The sequence below is a fragment of the Piliocolobus tephrosceles genome, chromosome 9, assembly GCF_002776525.5.
Source record: "Piliocolobus tephrosceles isolate RC106 chromosome 9, ASM277652v3, whole genome shotgun sequence".
Taxonomy (NCBI): domain Eukaryota; kingdom Metazoa; phylum Chordata; class Mammalia; order Primates; family Cercopithecidae; genus Piliocolobus; species Piliocolobus tephrosceles.
In genome coordinates, this window is record NC_045442.1 from 125,715,749 (window position 1) to 125,736,324 (window position 20,576).

At 40.5% G+C, this 20,576-nt stretch overlaps 1 protein-coding gene across 10 annotated transcripts in view; it reads right to left on the bottom strand.

Annotated features, from left to right (window-relative positions):
* The window catches only part of TASOR2 (transcription activation suppressor family member 2), an 80,087-nt gene that overhangs the window by 8,783 nt on the left and 50,728 nt on the right, over nucleotides 1-20,576 (bottom strand). For 8 of the 10 annotated variants that reach the window (XM_023230511.3, XM_023230510.3, XM_023230506.3 and 5 more), the window contains 4 exons: nucleotides 19,864-20,106; nucleotides 14,894-15,773; nucleotides 12,877-13,303; nucleotides 5,079-8,930 (listed from right to left, as the gene is read on the bottom strand). In XM_023230511.3, coding sequence (XP_023086279.2) covers nucleotides 5,079-8,930; nucleotides 12,877-13,303; nucleotides 14,894-15,773; nucleotides 19,864-20,106 — 5,402 coding nt within the window. The remainder of the gene's footprint in view (nucleotides 1-5,078; nucleotides 8,931-12,876; nucleotides 13,304-14,893; nucleotides 15,774-19,863; nucleotides 20,107-20,576) is intronic. The other 2 variants (XM_023230504.2, XM_023230505.2) reach the window with 1 other exon arrangement.

Sequence of the window (20,576 nt, forward strand, 5' to 3'; positions counted from 1 at the left end):
GCCTCCCAAAGTGCTGGAATTACAGGCTTGAGCCACCGCGCCCGGCGGAAAGAAAGATTTCTGTTTTTGTTTTTGTTTTTTTGTTTTGAGTAAGACGCTCTGTCACCCAGGCTGGAGTACAGTGGTGAGATCTCGGCTCACTGCAACCTCCGCCTCCTGGGTTCAAGTGATTCACCTCCCTAAGCCTCCCAAGAAGCTGGGATTACAGGTGCCCACCACCACGCCTGGCTTATTTTTGTCATTTTTAGTAGAGAAGGGGTTTCACCATGTTGGCCAGGCTGGTCTGGAACTCCTGACTTCAAGCGATCCGCCTGCCTTGGCCTCCCAAAGTGCTGGGATTACAGGTGTGAGCCACTGCGCGGCTCCCTTGGATCTTTAAACAACTCAAATTTTGACTATTTCAATTCATTCAAAATATATGGTATGATTTTCAAAAAAATTATGAGATTTAACGAAGAGTTTACTGAAATATCTAAGCATAAATCTCTAGTTTTCATTAATTTGACTAACAAATTATGTGAATGGATACATTTTCACCAAATCCTGTGGTGGTCTGGGTTACTCTGTCACACCCTCAGATTTCAACAGTAAGGAAGGGTCTTTCAAACATGCCCTAGTGGGCCTAACATCCCATTACTAATTAATGCTTCCAGATTCTCCAGGACAAAAGGATTATCCAAGATACGTTTCTGAGCTTTTAAAAACATTTTGGGCCAGGCATGGTGGCTCATGCCTGCAATCCCTGCACTTTGGGATGCCAAGGTGGGAGGACTGCTTAAGGCCAGGAGTTCAAGACCAGCCTGGGCAACATAGTAGTGACACTCCACCTCTTATTAAATTAAAAAATTTACATATAAAATAACATTTTGCTCTTTATAGTACATTACTCTCAAGTTTATTTTGGAATGTGTCCACTTTCTTGGTTGACAAGTAGTTTTACCTTTGCACATTTGTTATTTTCTGTTGTAAACAGTGACACTATGTGATAAAATATTATGAATCTAGAAGTACTCCTGCTGTGGAGTTTGAGACCAGCCTGGCCAACATGGTGAAACCCCGTCTCTACTAAAAATACAAAAATTAGCCGGGCGTGGTGGCATGCGCCTGTAATCCCAGCTATTCGGGAGGCTGAGGCAGGAGAATCACTTGAAACCAGAAGGTGGAGGCTGCAGTGAGCCGAGATCACGTCACTGTACTCCAGCCTGGTCAACAAGAGCAAAACTTCGTCTCAAAAACAAACAACTCCTGCTATGAATAAAACTTTAGCATTGCTATACTCTCTTCTTCATGAAAGTTGTATCACTTCATCTGGAAAGGAAGTGAGAACTAAGATTACTGCTCTGTTGTGGAGTCTCGCTCTGTGGGGCAGGCTGGAGCACAGTGGCTTACTACAACCTCTACATCCTGGGTTCAAGTGATTCTCCTGCCTTAGCCTCCTGAGTACCACAAGCACGCACCACCACACCCGGCTAATTTTTGTATTTTTAGTAGAGACAAGGTTTCACTATGTTGGCCAGGCTGGTCTCCAACTCCTGACCTCAGGTGATCCACCTGCCTCAGCTTTCCAAAGTGCTGGGATTACAGGCGTGAGTCACTGCACCCTCTGTTGCTTTTTGAGAAGATGGAAGCTAAAAGAAACCAAGTATTTTGCTCACTGTGCCAAAACATGTACGTGACCATGATGCTAACTTGGTTGATTCTAGAGTCACTCTAGCTCATGTCAGGGTATAGGATGTTTAATTAAATAAAATTAACCGTAATTCAAGGTAAAAGAAAAAAACTAAACTGATTTCCAGATTGCTTTTGGAGGCTGAGGGCCTACAGAAAGACTGAAGAGCGTGAAGATCATTCAGTATCTTTTCAACTACAGTGCTACTTACCAAAATGACAAGGAACTTAGAGCAAAGACAATAGACCATTTACAGTAATATTTAGTTGACTCAAAATACGAGCCATCTTGCAGAAGAACAGTGTTGCTGACTCTAGCAACAATGGAGTTTCATGTTAAGGCAGCGACTATCATTTTTCCAATCTGTTCTCCATCTGCTAAGATATCGCTCTAAAATGCAAATATGATGCTACTTGTTTAAAAGATCTTTTACAAAGAATCACAACCAGTTTTTAAAGATTTTTAAAAATCCCTACTCTGCCTGCTTCACTTGGAAAAAAAAACCTTTAAAAAGATTTTTTAGAAAACTTTATCTCTGGTCGTCTAGTGGTTAGGGGTAAAAAAACTCAACAGAACCTTTCCAGTGGCTCCTAGCGACCTCAGGATGAAGTCTAAATGGCTCAGTGTGACTCAAGGCCCTGCCACTGCCACAGGAGGCGTGCGTGAGGCTGTTCTCTCCCACAGCCCAGCCCGAGCCTCTGGCTGACATGGCTCATTGGCTCTGACCAGCCCTCCAGCACCAGGAGGCTGCTCCCTGTGGTGTGTGTGCCAGCTACACACCTCCATATGAGAAAAGCTGGGCAGACCAAGAAATCTTTAGGCAGCTCTGTGGTTTCCGCAGTGGCCTCTGTACTCCAGATCAGAAGTGCACCCAGGGGACACTGTGACAATGAGGGACACATGTCCCTCATTACTAAGTAACTCGTTACGCAGTAATCCAGCGCCCATGGACTCGCCATGTGGCAATCGGGAATTAGCACAGGAAATCAGCAGAGGTGATGTAAGTGAAGTCTATGACAGACCTAGCGGGCATGTGGAACCGACATACGGCATGTCCAGTTCTGCACACGCCTGCAGACCCCTTATGCTCTGCTTCTTGTGCTGCAGCACTTCCTGAGGAAAGACCTCCCCGGCCAGGCCAACCACCCTCAATGCGTCCTCGTGGCACCTGTGTCACATTTACCATCACTTTCATTTTACATTTATTGGTGTGACTCTCTTAATCAGTGTTTTCCTGTCCCATTAGACTGTAAGAATCATGCCAAAAAAGCCACATCCCCCCACCCCACCTGGACACGCTGGGGCTCTGGGGTAGATACTAAACAGGACTGCTGGCATCTGAATAGAGCTTTCTGCTGCAAGGGTGGGGGAGGGCAGCTGGCCCCTCAGGTCAGGGAGTTTGGGGAGGTCAGGGTTAGTGCCTCAGTGAGGGGTCTCATTATACCTGGGGTTGGGAGGAGGATCGGGGAGGGGGACTTGGGAGGGATAATAAGTCAAAACACTGAGGATAAACAGTCAACCTCAGAGAAGGGAGCTCCACACATGGAGAAGGCTAGCACAAACCTGCCAGTACTGGACCAGAATTGGGGATGAGTGTGAACTCCTCTGTTTTTGCTTTTTATACCTAGAGATGTACATATATGTATGTACATATGTATATTTATTGGCTTTGTGTGCTGAGAGGACCTAGAAGCAAAGACACCAAGTGGCACTGAGTTCATTCACCCAGTACCTAGACGGTGATTCTAAATGCCACTCTTCACTAAAGAGTCACAGCTCCTTGGAGAAATGCTTGGCTTCAAAGTAAGGGCAAGGAAAATACAAGATAAGCCTGGAATATTATGTTACACCCCAAAGTAAAGAAGTGCCCAAAGAATTATGGCAAATTGTCAAAAGGACACAGAAGCCAACTTTAAATTAAAGGGACTCCCACTGGCTGGGTCTGGGACAATCTAAGTATTAAAATAATGAGGAAACAGATGATAACCCTTTAAGTAAAACAAAATGCCATGGTCCATAGTGATACAGATAAGCAAATGAACAGATAAATGGAAAATAAGGGAAAGCTCTATTCTACAGCAGAATGCCAACTAAGAAATGCAGAAGGAATCTGATGGAATTTCAGTATCACTATTTGGCAATCATCATAGTAATAACTGATTCAGATAAGAATCACCAGTTGATGTTAAATCTAGTGGATAAAAGTCTGATAAGGAATAGGATTTTATACAGTCTCAAGTATCTTCCAACTTATTACTAAGTTCAACATAACTTTACATTGGAGAAACCTGGTAGAAATCATCTTAACCAAGTGAAAAGGTTAATATACCAGTAAGGGGATCAATCAATTGGTGCCTCCTGACACAATTAACGCACTGAGAAGAGCAGCACATGATATCTGAGTATTCTCACCTAAAACGCCTAAGTCATGGAGAAACAACACATGAACACAAATGGAAGGAAATTCTACCAAATAACTGGCTTACGATCTTCAAAACTGTTAAGGTCATAAAAGATAAGGAATAATAGAGGAACTCTTGCAGACTGAAGACATGACAATTCTAGACACCTATGATCCTGGACCTAGATGATGTTGGTGGAGATGGTCACATTAATTAATATTGTATTAACATCCTGATGTATAGGGTTGTTCAGTGGTTAAAAAGATGAATATCCTTGAACTCAGGTAATATACATTTAAGTATCAAGAGGTAATGGGACACTGTGTGTGCAACACATTTGCAAATGGTTCAGAAATGTTAACATTGGGGTATCTGGGTAAAGGGTACTATTTCGGCAACCTTTATGTAAATTTGAAATTAAAAACAATAAATTTTTAAAAATGCTGTCTATAACCTAAATAGAAGAGAAATAAATTCTGGAAGGATAAAACAATGAAGTTAATGGTGAATCAAGACAGGTTCTGGCTCCGCCCATGCCAGAATTTCACCATGGTTCCATTACTTAAATTTAAGGACTATATTACTCCGTGTACTCACCATAACATTCAAATTAAAAGAAAAATACATCCAAAACCAGAAGAAGTCCTACTTGACAATCTACACTAATGGAGGAACACAGGTAATAATACTTATCAAAAAATCTGTATTTTAACATTGGAATGTGTTTGTATTTACATTTGAAGTACGGGCATGTGTACACTGGTAACTTTTTGTGAAAAAAAAATTAGTCACTGCCCTAATTCTGGAACATAATACTAATTTTCAAATATAGTACAAATGGCAGATCCTGCAGGAAAACATTTAGTATGCAGGTAAAGACTAAGCTATGAAATTTAAATCCTATATCATACCATGATTTCTTTTTGATGGCTAATATGCTAAATTTATTATTTCTAAAACTAAAATTAGCAATTAAAATAGTATGTAAGACATGACTGGCACTTTACCTTTGTTCTTACAAAGAATGATTTGTCTTCTGTTTCGACAAGGTAGAACAGGAAGGTACTTTTACAAGCCTCTTTCACAACACTTTTTAGTTTGACGTGCAAATTGGCGCACAACTCTATGATTATGTCTTCAAAGGAGATTGACCGTCTTGGGAAAGGCAGATACAACACTTGAGCAGTGGCTTCTCCAGAAGCATCATTTAGCTCTTTGTCTTGGAAAACGACTTGGTTGCTATTCTTCATTACCTTGTTGAATTCGGCATACTCACTGAGAATAAGTGAAATATCATTCCGAGATTCCTTCAAAGTACTGTTGTATTTCAGTTTGTTAAGGTGGAATGAAACAGTCTGATTTCTCTGAGAATTTGTAGGATCTCTATTATGACTATCTCTCTCTCTCCAAGAGGAAGAGCTGTCCAGATTGCTGGCTGTGTAGCCTCTCCTGGGCTGCCCCTGTGGTCTGGGATCTGACTCCACAACTGTTACCAGAAGGGGGCTTCTGCTGCTAGGTGCAGGATGCAGAATTGGGGCCTCAGATATTTTTGTCAAAGGGAAAGCACCAGTGGAGATCTGGGTTGGTAACTCCTTTGGAAAGACACTGGCGGAGGAGGCAGAATGCTGAGAATCCCCATTCTTTATGGTCTGTTTTAGCTTATGTGCAAAACGCAGATACTCCAGGTCCAAAGTGTTCTGGGTGAGGTCGTCTGCCACCTGCCAAGTGCTTGTCCAGGGGCTGGGCGGGTCACAGTTTGCAGTGAAACTCGGGTGCCTCCTCAGGCTGTGTGAAGTTCTCATGGTGTCTTTGAGCTCTTTTGTTACAGAGAAGTTGGCGTAAGTCCTGAGGATCCCGTGGAGATCTCGGATTTGGACGTAAGGCGGCACACACTTCTCTTCTTTCTTTACCCTAGTGGTCCAGTGCCCGGGAGGGAGGCTCGTCTCCATGCCTGGAACCTGGCTAGAGCAGCCCCAGTCCCCTTGGTAGTGCTTGTGGAAGTTCAACGATGACTCACAGCCATCTGTGAGAACATCTTCTTTTTTCCTGGTGTAACTACCTCTTAAAGTACAAGAATCCTCCAAATTGCATTTGGGATTTCTACAATCACCAATCAGGTCTAGATCAGAATCTCCAGAAAGCAGTTCACAGTGCATGTCGGAATTCCCACTGACCTCTGCATCTCTGCCTAGGGTTTCAGAACCAGCCTGAGCCCTGAGCCCCTCCCCACTGTTCTCAATTTCTATGTGCTCTGTGGATATTCCACAAACAGAAGTATCAAAGGATTCTGAAACAAAGGAGGCCAAAGGCTCTTTACTGAGATTTCCCCTGGTGTCTGCTGTATTTTGGTAGGGACTAGCACAAAGGGAGGAAACCCCAACATTCAACAGCTCCTTTGTTTCACATGTTGACACATCTTGCAGTGTGTGGATGGCTTTGCGTTCGCCTTTTAGAGAAGATTTGGTGTTGGACTGAGGGCCAGCAGTGCCTAGACCTGTGATTTCTTTATGTAACTCAGTTTCAGTTTCACCCTTCTTAAGCAAACTGGCCATTCTGACTGCTGGTATTTCCTGTGCTTGAAATGCTGGCTCTGCATTTATTGGTCTTACATAATGGGTTAATGTAGCACTGTCTGAGGAAGAACAAAGTGTGGGGACCACTGAGCACATGCATCCCTGTGTAGAATAAGCTCCATCAACTGAGGCAGTTGTCAAGGACTTCATCTGCAGATAAATGCCTTCATCTGTTTTCAAGTCACTGGTAAAGAGATTGTTCTGACTGCTTTTAGGGCTAGTCTGCTGTTCTACTACACCACTTGGTGCAGCTGTGGAAACCAATGTGTCAGACAAAGACATATTTTCAGTAACATTTCTAGGACTAAATGGAGGTTCACTGGACTCCAAGACAAGATGTTTTAAGTCCAAATTTCTGTTTTCTACTCTAATTGGCTGCAATGGATTTCCTGATTTTGCCAGTTTTTCAGGAGAAGGACTGAAGTCACCTGTGTATTCGGCAGCTGAGGCAGGCTGGTTTAACTCCCTACCATAGCACTGCACCTTTCCTGAGAAAGATAAACCCTCATCATGCACACTTGAGACAATTTCCTCAGTTACTTTACCAGGAAAGGTCGGTCTACCTGTTCTTCCTGGATGGTCAGTTAATATTAGAGGCATTTCAGCAGAGACCTGCATTTGTTGTACCTGGGTAAAGTTATCTTGCCCCACTGGATGGGTAGGACCAACAAAAAATTTTTCTTTTTCTGTTACGCCTAAGTCTTCTGACACACGCTGGGAGATTCGATTGCTCTTCTCACACTGTGTACCATGAAGTTTTAAAATGCATGGAGTCACAGCCTGATATGGTCGTGTCTCTTTAACTGGTACTGGAGGTTCAGGACTAGAAGCTGGTGATACTTCCTCAATTACAGAATCAAAGGGAAAATCAGAGGTCACATTAATTTCCTCTGCAATCTCAAGGGTGCAATTTTCTTTAGAAAGTATTACAGTAACTGGTTGTAAATTATCCCCCTTTCTCTCCTTATTTTCTACTGGTTCTTCTGACACTGTGGGATATACTGACACATTGTCAGCAGAATTCACTTCTCTGCTTTCTGTGAGAGCCACGTCTTCTGGTTCACCTATTTCCTCAGCTACATCCTGAAGTTCTAAATTTGAAAAGGGGGCCTCTTCAAATTGCTCTATTTCACCAGCTGGCATTTCTTCTCTGGGACTTGTAGGTGGTGATATTGTTAGAGCTAAGTCAATGTTAGAATCTTCCTCTGATAACTCTAGGCTGACCTCTCTACTCACAGCCAGCCTCCTTTGTTTGATAAATACTGAATCAAACTCTTCAAAATTCATATTTTCAGTGTTTGGACCATTCTTGTCATTCTTCCTCAGTTCTAAAGAGTCACCTGATGTGTGGCATCCTGATGAAATGCAGTTAAGTGAACACTGCTTTCCCAAGGTGGTAGAGGCTGATGATGAGTCCACCTCAATCTGTGTCGGTTCTACAAGCCCTTCTGAAGACAGGCTGAGGAGACTCTGAGTCTGAGAAAGGAAATTCTGAGTGCACCTCACTTCTTCACTCGGTAATAGATAACTAGAACTTTTAACTAATGATAATGCCTCCATTACCATTGCTTTATCAGACGGTAATGAGACTGGAAGATGCATCTCTTTCTGTAATGAACACACTTCTTTATCAAGTGTTTCTCTACCTACTGAGGAGGCACAAAGGTACTTAGAGCCTTTCTGTCCTGCAACTACTAGAGAGGGAATGTCCCTCAGGCCTTGTGTTTGTGCCTTTTCCGAGGTGGATACAGGATGTCTAAGGCTTGCAGCAGGTGATACTTGCTTAATCAACTCCTTATTAAAGGTTGTAGGTTCATCAGCTGTATTTACACCTTCTGTCTGTAATGGTACGTGTGCATTTTTTTCAAAGATGAGAGTAACTGGTTCTGGATTAATCACTGCACACTCCATATTATCATCCTTTCTTTCCAAGGAAGGGTGACATTCATTGTTTACGGGGCTGCCATGTTGGACAAGGTCCTGTAAAGTACCTGTTTTTGTTTGCATTGCTGCATCAGGAACATCCACTTTGTTTTGAAGGGTGCTACACACAGAGCTCTGACATATCACTGGCTGACTACCAGTCCCATCATAAGTCCTGGTGAATGTGGTTTGAGTAACTGTGCCACTGTAAGAAGCCACTCTTGTGCTATCCAGTGGCTGAACAATTTCTTCTTCATTAGGAACAGAGGGTCCATTAGTTCGTGTACTTCCAATACCAGAAAGCACAAGATTAGAAGTCTCCAGTTTATCTAATGATTCTTGTTTAGCTTCTTCCCCAATTACCTGAAATGGCCAAAGTAAAAAAAAAAAAAAAATCAGTCACATAAAATGTTTTTTATACAATTATATGTACATGTGAAGAACAGAAAAGATAGAAATTAATTTTAGTTTGTGAATGTTCTTTTGAATTTTCTAGCTGAAAATATCACAGGGTACAAATCAAGCAAATCCCTCTTTTAAAGACAAGCTTAAAATACCCCCAATGGGATTTGTTTTCTTTAAAATCATACACAGAGGAGAACTCCAAAACTTTCTGAACTTTGAACCTTTTTTCCTCTTTTTAAATGAGCTTTTTGGAAGAAAAATAACTAGACTGACAATTTAAGACTTTAAATGCAGCCTGTTTGCTACTTAGCACCGCTTAATCCAGAAGTGTACCACTAGAGAAAAAGCATTCAATTTGGTTTTTAATAAATTAGATTAATTTTTTTTTTTTTTAAGACAGGGTCTTGCTTTATCACCCAGGCTGGAGTACAGTGGAGTGATCTCGGCTCACTGCAACCTCTGCCTCCCGGATTCAAGTGACTCTCTGCCTCAGCCTCTCGAGTAGCTGGGATTACAGGCGCATGCCACCATACCCAGCTAATTTTTGTATTTTCAGTAGAGATGAGGTTTAGCCATGTTGGCCAGCCTGGACTCAAACTCCTAACCTCAGGTGATCCACCCAGCTCAGTCTCCCAAAGTGCTGGGATTACAGGTGTGAGCCACCGTGCCCAGCCTAAAAGATAATTTTTAAAAAGTAAAGAATAACATTTTTAACATCCGTTTTCAATTAGACCATAAGTACACCATCATCTGAAACTCTCCCATGAGGCAACAGAGTAAATTAATTACTATCCCCTGTACTCAGAATACCTTGATTCTAGTAAATAAAGGCCCCTCATCCCTTAACTATCTTTTTTTGCATAAAACTGGAGATTCTTTCTCATCTTAATACCTTCTATTGTACAGGGCAATTAAAAACTTATCAATGTGGTTTGCATTCATAAACTGAACTAAAAGGAACTGATTTAAACAGTAGCAAGCAGGATTTAGGTTAAACATTAGCAGAGCTACCATCTCAGGACAGTTCTGATAACCTCATAAACAGGTTGGTGTTTGTTTTTTGTTTTATTGAAAGCCTCGAGCATGGTCTTGTCCAGCATATGATAAAATGAACTGATGATACAACTGATCATACCTCTGCAATGCTGGAAACACCATGCTTACAAACTGCCTGCCATGTCTTGAAGCGTACATGTTGGAAATCAGGAACTGTGTTCAAAATCTCTTGTTAAAAACAGTTCTGTCTTAGGTAGGGCGTGGCCTCTCAGGCCCGTAATCTCAAAACTTTGGCAGGCTGTGGCGGGCGGATCACGTTAGGCCAGAAATTCAAGACCAGCCTGGCCAACATGGTGAAGCCTAGTCTCTATTAAAAATATAAAAATTACCCAGGTGTGGTGGCATGCGCCTATAATCCCAGCACTTGGGAGGCTGAGGCAGACAGTCACTTGAACCCAGGAGGCAGAGGCTGCAGTCTCAAAAAAAACCAAACCAAACCAACAAACCCATTTCTGGCCGGGGCAGTGGCTCATGAGATTCTGTCTCAAACAAAACAAAATACAACAAAACAAAGATTTTAAACAATTTCTGGCCGGGGCAGTGGCTCACGCCTGTAATCCCAGCACTTTGGGAGGCCGAGGCAGGTGGATTGCCTCAGGTCAGGAGTTCCAGACCAGCCTGGCCAACATGGGGAAACCCCGTCTCTACTAAAAATACAAAAATTAGCCAGGCGCGGTGGTGCACACCTGTAGTCCCAGCTACTTGGGAGGCTGAGGCAGGAGAATCACATGAGCCCGGAAGGCAGAGGCTGCAGTGAGCCGAGATCACACCACTGCATTCCAGCCTGGGCGACAGAGACACCGTCTCAAAACAAAACAAAATCTCAGTTGTGTAATCTCAGCACTTCGGGAGGCCGAGGTGGGCAGATCACCTGAGGTCAGGAGTTCGAGACCAGCCTGGCCAACATGGTGAAACCCCGTCTCTACTAAAAATATAAAAAGTAGCCAGGTGTGGTGGGAGGCGCCTGTAATCCCAGCTACTTGGGAGGCTGAGGCAGGAGAATCAGCTGAACCCGGGAGGCAGAGGTTGCAGTGAGCTGAGATAGTGCCTGGGGGGACGAGAGTTAAGACTTCTTCCCAAAGCAAAACAAAAAAACAGAGTCAGAGTCAGCAGCATGGGGCTGAGACACCAGAGTTTTAGAAAAGTCTCGATAGTCAGTGTCCTTCTGAGAACTTTAACGGCCCTCCCAATCATGTGGCTGGTTAACGTTTAGCCTCAGTCCTAAATCTCACCATGACTGTACTCTTAGTGAAATGCAAATCGTGACAATCTTGATATATTTATATTTCGATATATTTTTACTACAGGTAAAGTGTAATGCTTCTAAAATAAAGTCTGATAATTCAGAAAGAGTGCTCAACTGAACACATGATTAGCAGCAACATGCTCTTGGTTTCTAGTGGCTATCATGCCAGAATCCCCTTCACATTCCAGTGTGCCAACTGGTGGAGGGAGTGTGATAGCGTACATGTGTGCCTTTCAAGTACAGGCACAGCATTCAGCAAGATGACAAAAAACCAAAACCTATGTAAGTACATACTAAGGAGATTGTTAGGAATCATTGATTTGAACAGTCAGGCTTGCCAAAGTCATTGCTAAAATTAGTACTGATGATAGTTAATTACATATTACCACAACAAATGGTATTTTATAAGAAACTAGCATGTATATACATTTTAATCTAAACCTCTCTGATTAAACTGGATTTTCTGATTCTAAGGTGGTGATTCTTAACTGGATTTTACGTAATTCTTTGAGAACAGGATGGAACTGCTGAACCCCATCTTTAGGAAAAAAAAAAGGCACATACATAGTTAACGTTTAGGTTTTCTAGACTGGAATCTCGGCTTGACAATTTTCTATGTGACCTTAGGCAATTTCTTTACTTCTCTGTGCTTTAGTTTTGTCATCTGTGTAATGGGGAGATTAGTAGTCGTTAACTTATTTGAGAATGAACTGAGTTCATGTGAGTGAAGGGCTTAGAACACTCACTATCTGGCACACAGTGACTCAGAAATCTTTAATTCTCATGATGATGACAATCACTTGAAGATATTCACCAGTTCTGTGAGGCTCACCCAAGGACCTCCAAGTCCCCAGTGACCCCGGTATAGGAACACTGTCTACTCTTTGTTAAGACAGGAATCACAGATGCTGCCCAAACTCGAGCAATATTATTCTAGAATAAATTTGGGGTGAAAGCTTTAAAAGATAGGTAATTTTATCAACTCATTTGCTTAGAATTTTGTTAACAACTTTGAGATTTGCTCCAGGTAAAATCTGGATTATCTGGCCTGGCTGAATGTCAGTTGAGAACAATGGAACAAAACGAAGTATACTTTCCATATTTACAAATAGTTATTTGCAATGGGTCTTCTCTCACAGGTCTGGCATTTTATTACTCCAGCATCTGTCTTCAAACATAATTTTAATAGAAATAATTTTAGTTTACTTTAAGGTTTATCAAAGTATGTCTAATATTTATTATTGCTATATTTGATCCTTAAACAATATTCTACATAAGACATGATAGGCATTAGTCACCTCTTTTAAAAATTAAGCAAGTAAGCAATTTGCCTCAAATTATGGTGGGCTCCCAGGTCATGTGGACCCTATGACACTTTTCTACTCTGTTTTTTTTCAATCAGGATGGCAGGTAAGCTCTACCTGCACACAATTCGATGACACTTCATGAAAACTAAGTTTTTGGTGTAATAGTTCTTTACATAACTTGAGAATTCACTGTCCTAAAATTTAAAAATGCCTTGTTTTGAATGTGATTTTACATATAAACGTTTTTTTTCTTCAAAAATAATGCCAACATTTAACAGTATTCAGCTTAACGTACCTCATTATTATAACAGACGAAATCCTGGTTTTCTAGGGTGTCTGGATGACACTTTCTTGCAAGAGTTTTTTTCTGTTCATTGTGTTCACAGAGTTCCAAGCCTTGGGTAAGTGGTGTTTTAATGAAAGGAAGCAAGCAGTCAGCATCATGGAAGGACACTTCAGCAGCATGAGCCCTGGAAATTTCGTTAGTCTCCAAAAGAGGGTCTGCAGAACATCTTTCCAAACCAAGGGACTCCTCAATTTCACTGAGCTCACGAGATTCTAACGTGCTATTTAGAGACACATATTTTGCTGGGTTGCTGTGTTCTACAACCTTTCGGGAAGATCGTATGACTTTGTTCTGATTGCTGTAAAACAGAGCTACCCACATATGAAGTAAAAGCTTCACTTCTTCCACATTATCAGGCAAATCAGTATTCCAGGGCCTAAGAGTTTACAGAAAGAACACATGAAAATCATTGAAAATGGTTATTTTAGTTGATTACCTTATCATAAGCAAGTGCCTCCAACATTAACCTTTTGTTTTTATTTTAAAAATTTATAGATATGAAACATGAATATATGTAAGTGACTTAACAATTATCAATCTAACCCACTCATTTTACAGAGACGGGAACTGAGAATCAGAACATGTAACTGCCTTCCTTCAAATCACAAAACCTCTATGGCAGAACCATGATCTGAACATGGGTAGCACGTGTCTTTTACGTCATACAAATTCACTCTGGACACAAAATACTTATTGGAGAAATGGTTTCACCAATACCCAAATCCTCATCACCATGCTTTTGCTAAGTCTGGCTGATTCATTTATTTTCCATTTTTGTGTCTCTCTTCTAATAGCTGAGAAAGTCTGAAGATAAAATATCTCTCTGGGCAATTCAACAGAACTATACTATTTTCAGATTATAGTTCTGAAAAATATCCTGAAACTGTAAAGGGAGACAGAAAACATTTCTGGCCCTCTGGCAGGCAAAAGGATGGCAGATCGCCGGAGTACGATAAGTTAGGGGGGCTGCAGAGTTGGGCAACAGCTAAACAGGAAGTTCTAGGAAATGACCTTTATGAGTATATATGAACATGTGCACGGAAGAAAGCCTGACAGCTGTAGAGTCCATATAGTCAGATGTGAAATAGTTCATTAATAGGGAGCTGAATGTCATTTCACGTAGCTAACGAGTGCTTCTTGCTAACAGTAATGGTTACCATTTATTATTACTACTGGCCAGTCACTGTGCAAAAATCCCAATATATGTAACCTCAGGATACAGCTACATAGTTAAGCGTTGGCGACAGACTGTCATCCACCATTGGTATCACCTGAAAATCTTTAGAAATGCAGAATGTCAGGTCTCTCCCCGAGGAGAATGCATCAGAATCTGCAGTTCAGTGAAATCTCTAGATGAGCAGCACACGCAATTAAGAAGCACTGTCCAGAAGTAAGACACTTGCCCAGGATCACAGGAGGTAAGAAAGGGAAAGAACCCGGGTTCAAACCTAGGTTGGTCTATACTCCAAAGACGGTGCTGGTCACTGCTCTGTTGTTATTGCCTTGATTCCTTCTTAAGGGAGATCTATAGAACAATCTTATGTGAAACTGCTTACTCCTATCAATCTGACCAATTTACCAAGCTACAAGTGATTTTGAAAATGTTTCTTCTGGAATTCAGTCTGTAAAGCATTATTTCTAAATCTCACACTATTTTACATTAAGATCTCATCTAAAAATTGAAATTCGAAAGCCACAAGGGCTTACGAAGGAGCATTGCAAATTGGAAAGCTACTCATTAGGCTAAAATTATCTTTAAAAAGTTCTCCACATGAGCACAAGGGGAAAGCCAGCCTGTTACTCTTTATTGCCAGGAAACATGTTTGCTTGATGTTATTATCAAATTTCTGGTTTTACACACACTTCTTTCTCCTTCTCCAGAGTTTGGCACAAGTTTCCCCATCTCACTACATTCATCTCAACAGAAAAATTTCATCCGTTTTCACCAAGTTTCACTCATACTCACCCATGTAATGCTCTTACTACAGTTTTCTCCAGTGAGTTGTTGGTATATTTGCTATCTAAGCTGAATGCATATTCTGTTTCACATTTGAAAGTGATCTTAACGGAGTCATCACAGCTAAACACTATACGAGAGCAAGAAGATTTTTTCACACGGGAAGACGCTGGTCGATCCTTGGGCTTCACCACGGGCTCGTCAGGAGGCTTTTGCTGAAGCAAAAGACCTGGCTGATGCCGAAATGGCATGACTTTCCCCACTGGGGTTACTGCTTCAGGGCTTTTTGTCCCATTCTTGGGAAACACAGGGCTTGGTATCTCTCTCTCCTGTAGATTTTTCTTTGAATGTTCTCTAAGGAGCAGGGCATAAGAATGTTCCACAGAAACAGAAGAGCTTTTACTTGCATCTGAAGATTCCAGCATTTCCTCAGTAAGTGCTGACTGGGCTTTAGCAGGGGCCTGACTACAAGGAACCAAGCTTTCTTCATCTTGGCTAACAATTAAGTCTGACTCAGAATTACTCTTCCTATCAGAAGATGGGTTAGGGAGTAATTCGCCTTTTTGACTTTTAACTCCTCTGTGATATTCATGGTCAGATGTACCTCGCAAAGAATTTTCTTTAGAGAGCAAAACATCATTTTGTGGCAATTCAGAGGAACAGTGAAGATTTCTAGGCTCAGATACCGGTGTGGAAGAAGTAGCAGAACTTAACGCTAGATCGGCTAACATATTCAGGGCCTGGGAGTCATAATTGACAATGGAGTTTTCAGGAAGATCACTGTGTGCCACTGTGGTATTTTCTGGTTGAATGCTATTTATGCTAATCCCATCTTCTTGACCATCTCTTGAAATTTCTGATTGAAGCTTTGAAGCGGCTTCTCCTTTGACTTCAGTATAAAAGAAAAAAAAAAAGAGAGATGTTTGCTTGTCACAGAATTAATTCTCTGCCATATTACTATGATGGTTAACTCAACATGTTTGAGAAAAACTTATGTTACATATATTGCATATTAAAATTTTCTATTAGATTAAGGTCTCTTCCAACCCTCAGATAAAACTTGTAATATATAGCATATTAAAATTTTCTATTAGATTAAGGTCTCTTTCAACCCTCAGATTATAATGTGTTAAACCAGAGGGACAAGTCTTAAGGAATGTGTACATTAATTTAGAAAGAAATTACCTTTCAAAAACATATGAACTGATCTACACACAAGACATACAGCTCAGCTCAGAAAATGTACAAACAGAAAAAAAAAAAAAACAAAAAAAAGATGAGAGTCCTGCCCTTGGGGAGCTTACAATCTAATAAGGACAGGAATGTAGAAGTTTCAAGTGTGTATTAGAGTTTGCTAACGTACTTTCTCAGGAATCATTTCCCTGAACAAGTGATTTATTAGAGAAAACATCTAAGTTCAAATGATTTTAACTATATTGATCTTTAATTACATGATGTGATAGAAATAAAAAATTAGAAAAGTCATGAGTATTCAGAATCATCAATTAATTCCATTACCTTTTAAACTTTTACTTTCATTACCAAAAACATTGCCCTTTTACATTATCCAAGAAAGAGCAAATCTACTGACAATGTTCCTTTTTATAGATAATCAAATCTATCCAAATGCCCTTAATCAGAATATTTACATTTGCTAGTGGTTTCCCTAGGTATTTTCAATATGTTAATTATTCCTTCCTAAATGCTGTTATTATGAAGGATAAACTTCACAACTCTACTAGGCAATGATTCTCTGCTGCAGGTAGATAGATGAACAGAAAAGCCAACTGTGTCCCTCTTTATCATAGTAGCAGGCCCAAAATAAGTTAACAACCTGTCAGCCAAGGCCAATGAGTAACACATTTAAAGAGAAGAAAGCTCCAGCCTATGATGTCACCAATTAGAAAGAGAAGGGCATGCACATACATGGAGAAAGGGTTAAGCTAATCAACCACTGCCCAGTTTTTATTTAAAACAGCAAACCCAAAGGGGACAGGTGGATGAAAAGGACCCAAAGCAGATAATTGTCTTGTTAGCCCCATAAGGTATACTGGAAACAAAATTAATTTTGTGATCTGATGCTAATTTCATTCTATCTTTGTTATTACGGCCTCCATCTACTTATCCCTTACACAAAACACTACTTATCAGTAAGGCCTAATATAAAAAATACTGTATTAAAATAAAGAAAAATGGTAGTTTAATAAATATATTACAGTCTCACATAAATCACCCAATTATTGACGTGTTACAGGTTCTCAATAAAAAAATACACCACCAATAATTTCTATTTAATACATACATAAGACAATGCCAAAGGAACTACACTAAAAAAAAGTTTAGTGAATAAAAAGGACAGAAAATCAAGTTTCATTAATAAAAGGACTGTTTGACTTCAAAATTATCATTTGATTCTAATTTAAATCAGTAATTTTCAAACTGAGGTCAATGTGGCTATGGTTCATCTACCTTCTTAAACTTTGATATTCCAAGTATAGGAAGTAAAATGATTAACATAGGTGCTTAAGAAAAAAATTAAGAGATTTAAATGTTGTCATTTAAAAATGTTAACTTGGAATGTGGCTGCATAATACATAGAGACATTTGCAATACAAATCAGCCTGTATTTGAACACACATTTTGAAAACTTTAAATTTTCTGGGCTCACTTTTCTGCCAGTATGCAATTACATACCTCCTCCCATTAATCAATTTGTCAATAAACATCTGAAGCCAATTCAGTACAACGAATTCAAATGACACTGCTAGGAACACAAGATGTTATCTATTCTCATAATGTTTACAAATTGGAAAGACTGGACCAAGACACGTCAAATGATCTGAAAATAGTATGAATTAAATTATATAATGTTCTCAAATATCTCAAAGAAATGAGAGATTAGTGAGAGTCAGAACATGAGAAAATGCCTCCCTGTGGGGATAAATTCTAGCTGCGAGTCCCTGACGGGCAAAGGATGCGTGGGGGAGGCACAGATAGCCCACAGGGGAAGGAGCATGGTGGCAACAGCAGGGGCGCAACACAGAGAGGTAGGGTGCAGCCACACCATAAACTCCCAAGAGACACAAACAGGAGAGCTCAAATTTGGTATGGAAGCCAAAATTGCAGCATATGGGTTTTTGAATGACATGATGAGCTTCTAAAAAAATCTTCAGTCACAAAACAATCTGAAAAAACTTAAAGAATCTCAGGGTATGCTTAAGTTAAACAAACAAACAAACAAACAAAACAAACCTGGCTGGACGCAGTGGCTCACACCTGTAATCCCAGCACTTTGAGAGGCCGAGGCAGGCAGATCATGAGGTCAAGAGGTTGAGACTATCCTGGCTAAAATGATGAAACCCCATCTCTACTAAAAATACAAAAATTAGCCGGGTGTGGGGGCATGCACCTGTAGTCCCAGCTACTAGGGAGGCTGAGGCAGGAGAATTGCTTGAACCCAGGGGGCAGAGGTTGCAGTGAGCAGAGATTGTGCCACTGTGCTCCAGGCTGGCGACAGAGCAAGATTTCATTAAAAAAAAAAAAAAAAAAAACCCAACAATCCACTTTCTTTCTCTGATTTCTCACTCTCTGTGAGATACTAAAATCTAGTAATAGATGAGGGAGAAAGTAGAATCAGGGAAACCAGACAGAAAACTCACAGAAAGATATGAGGGAATGAAGTCTCTTTGTTAAATAAAACAAAAAAATAACACGCACGCCACAAAAGAATCAATACCAAAGGGAAGAAAAATTAAGGAAAGTAGATCCGGGAGGAAAGCTGGTATGTGTTTCACTAAGGTGACAATAAAACTTTCTAGTACAGAGGTTATGTCTAGAGGTTGAAAATACAAAACTAGAGCAGTTCATGCGACTAAACTTGATTCTTCACTTAAGCAAAGTTAAATCAGTAAAACTACTTTTAAAATTAATGCCTTTTAAAACCAAATATAGGATTCTCAGCCGGGCACGGTAGCTCGTGCCCGTAATCCTAACACTTTCGGAGGCCGAGGCAGGCAGATCACTTGAGCTCAGGAGTTCAAGACCAGCCTAGGCAACATGGTGAAACCCCATCTCTCTTTTTTTTTTTTTTTTGAGACGGAGTCTTGCTCTGTCACCCAGGCTGGAGTGCAGTGGCACAATCTCAGTTAACCACAACCTCTGCCTCCCAGGTTCAAGCGATTCTCCTGCCTCAGCCTCCCGAGTAGCTGCGATTACAAGCATGTGCCAATATGCCTGGCTAATTTTGTATTTTTAATAGAAATAGGGTTTCTCCATGTTGGTCAGGCTGGTCTGGAACTCCTGACCTGATGATCCACCCACCTTGGCCTCCCAAAGTGCTGGGATTACAGGCGTGAGCCACCGCACCCGGCTGAAACCTGGTCTCTATAAAAAAATACAAAAAAATTAGCTGAGCATGGTGGTACGTGCTTGTAGGCCCAGCTATTTGAGGGGGCTGAGGTGGGAGGATCCCTTGAGCCCAAGAGGTCAAGGTTGCAGTGATTATAAAGTGTGACCCTGTCTCTAAATAAATAAATAAAACCAAATAAAGGATTCTGCATTACTGACAGTTCTGGACAGTCCGTTTATAATTCTCTTCAGATAAACTTATACTTTTCTTGATAATTATAACTTCTTATAATTATAATGGTCCAGAAAAATAATGCCAGATACTACTACTTCTGCATTTAGTTATAAATAAGGCCATTGATACTTTAATGCTTGCAGACAATTTGTGTTCAGGCTTTTTTGCAAAGAAAAAAGTAGACTCTATGTTTTTGAAGGTTTGAGCCTTTGTACCTTCCTAATTTATTTACATTAGGAAACCAGTTTACTTATTTTTTTTTCATGTCTGAACTGAAAAACACAGAAAATATTATAGGGACATTTCAACTGCTCTTACACTATTTCAATATATTATCTTGCACTCTCTGTTAGATCTGTATTGGGGTGTTTAAATTTATAGGAAGAATATTTCTTACCAGGTTGTAGCTGCTTTCTGATTCTGGGGTTCTCATTGCCTTTTACTATATTTACTCTCTGTTTTTGTGGAGATTTCTTCACAGGTGGCTTAGCCTTTGGAACAGTTTTGACTGGAGATTTCTCTTGTTTCCTTGCCCTTTTAGCATTTGTTGGCACTGGAACATCTTTAGAAATAGGAGCTTCTTGGTTTTTCCTATCCAATTTGGTTTTCTGTACAAACTGTGCAGTCAGCACTTCCGCACCTTATGTAGAAAAGACATCATTTTTTTAAGGGGTAGGGGCCCAGATACTTAGCATAGCTTTTCCATTTATTGTTCTGTTTTGTTTTAATTTTGGGGGCAGTAACTTTAGTAATGGGGAATAAACTATGAAGTTTCAGGTATTTAATTAAAAGATTTTAACAAAGCAAAAGTTAAACATTCTCACATAAATATAATATGAACTCGCTAAATGTCTGCCTATATCCCTATCAGATGAAGAAGAAAAAGATCACAGTAATAACTTTGTAACAACTGAAAAAAAAAAGAAAAAAAAAAACACAAAAAACTTTGGGCTAGGAGCGGTGGCTCACACTTGTAATCCCAGTATGTTGGGGGGCCATGACGAGAGGACTGCTTGAGCTGAGGAGTAGGAGATCAACCTGCTCCATGCTGGGCAAGAGTGAGACCCTGTCTCAAAAGAAAAAAAAAATCTTCATAACCTTTCCTAATGT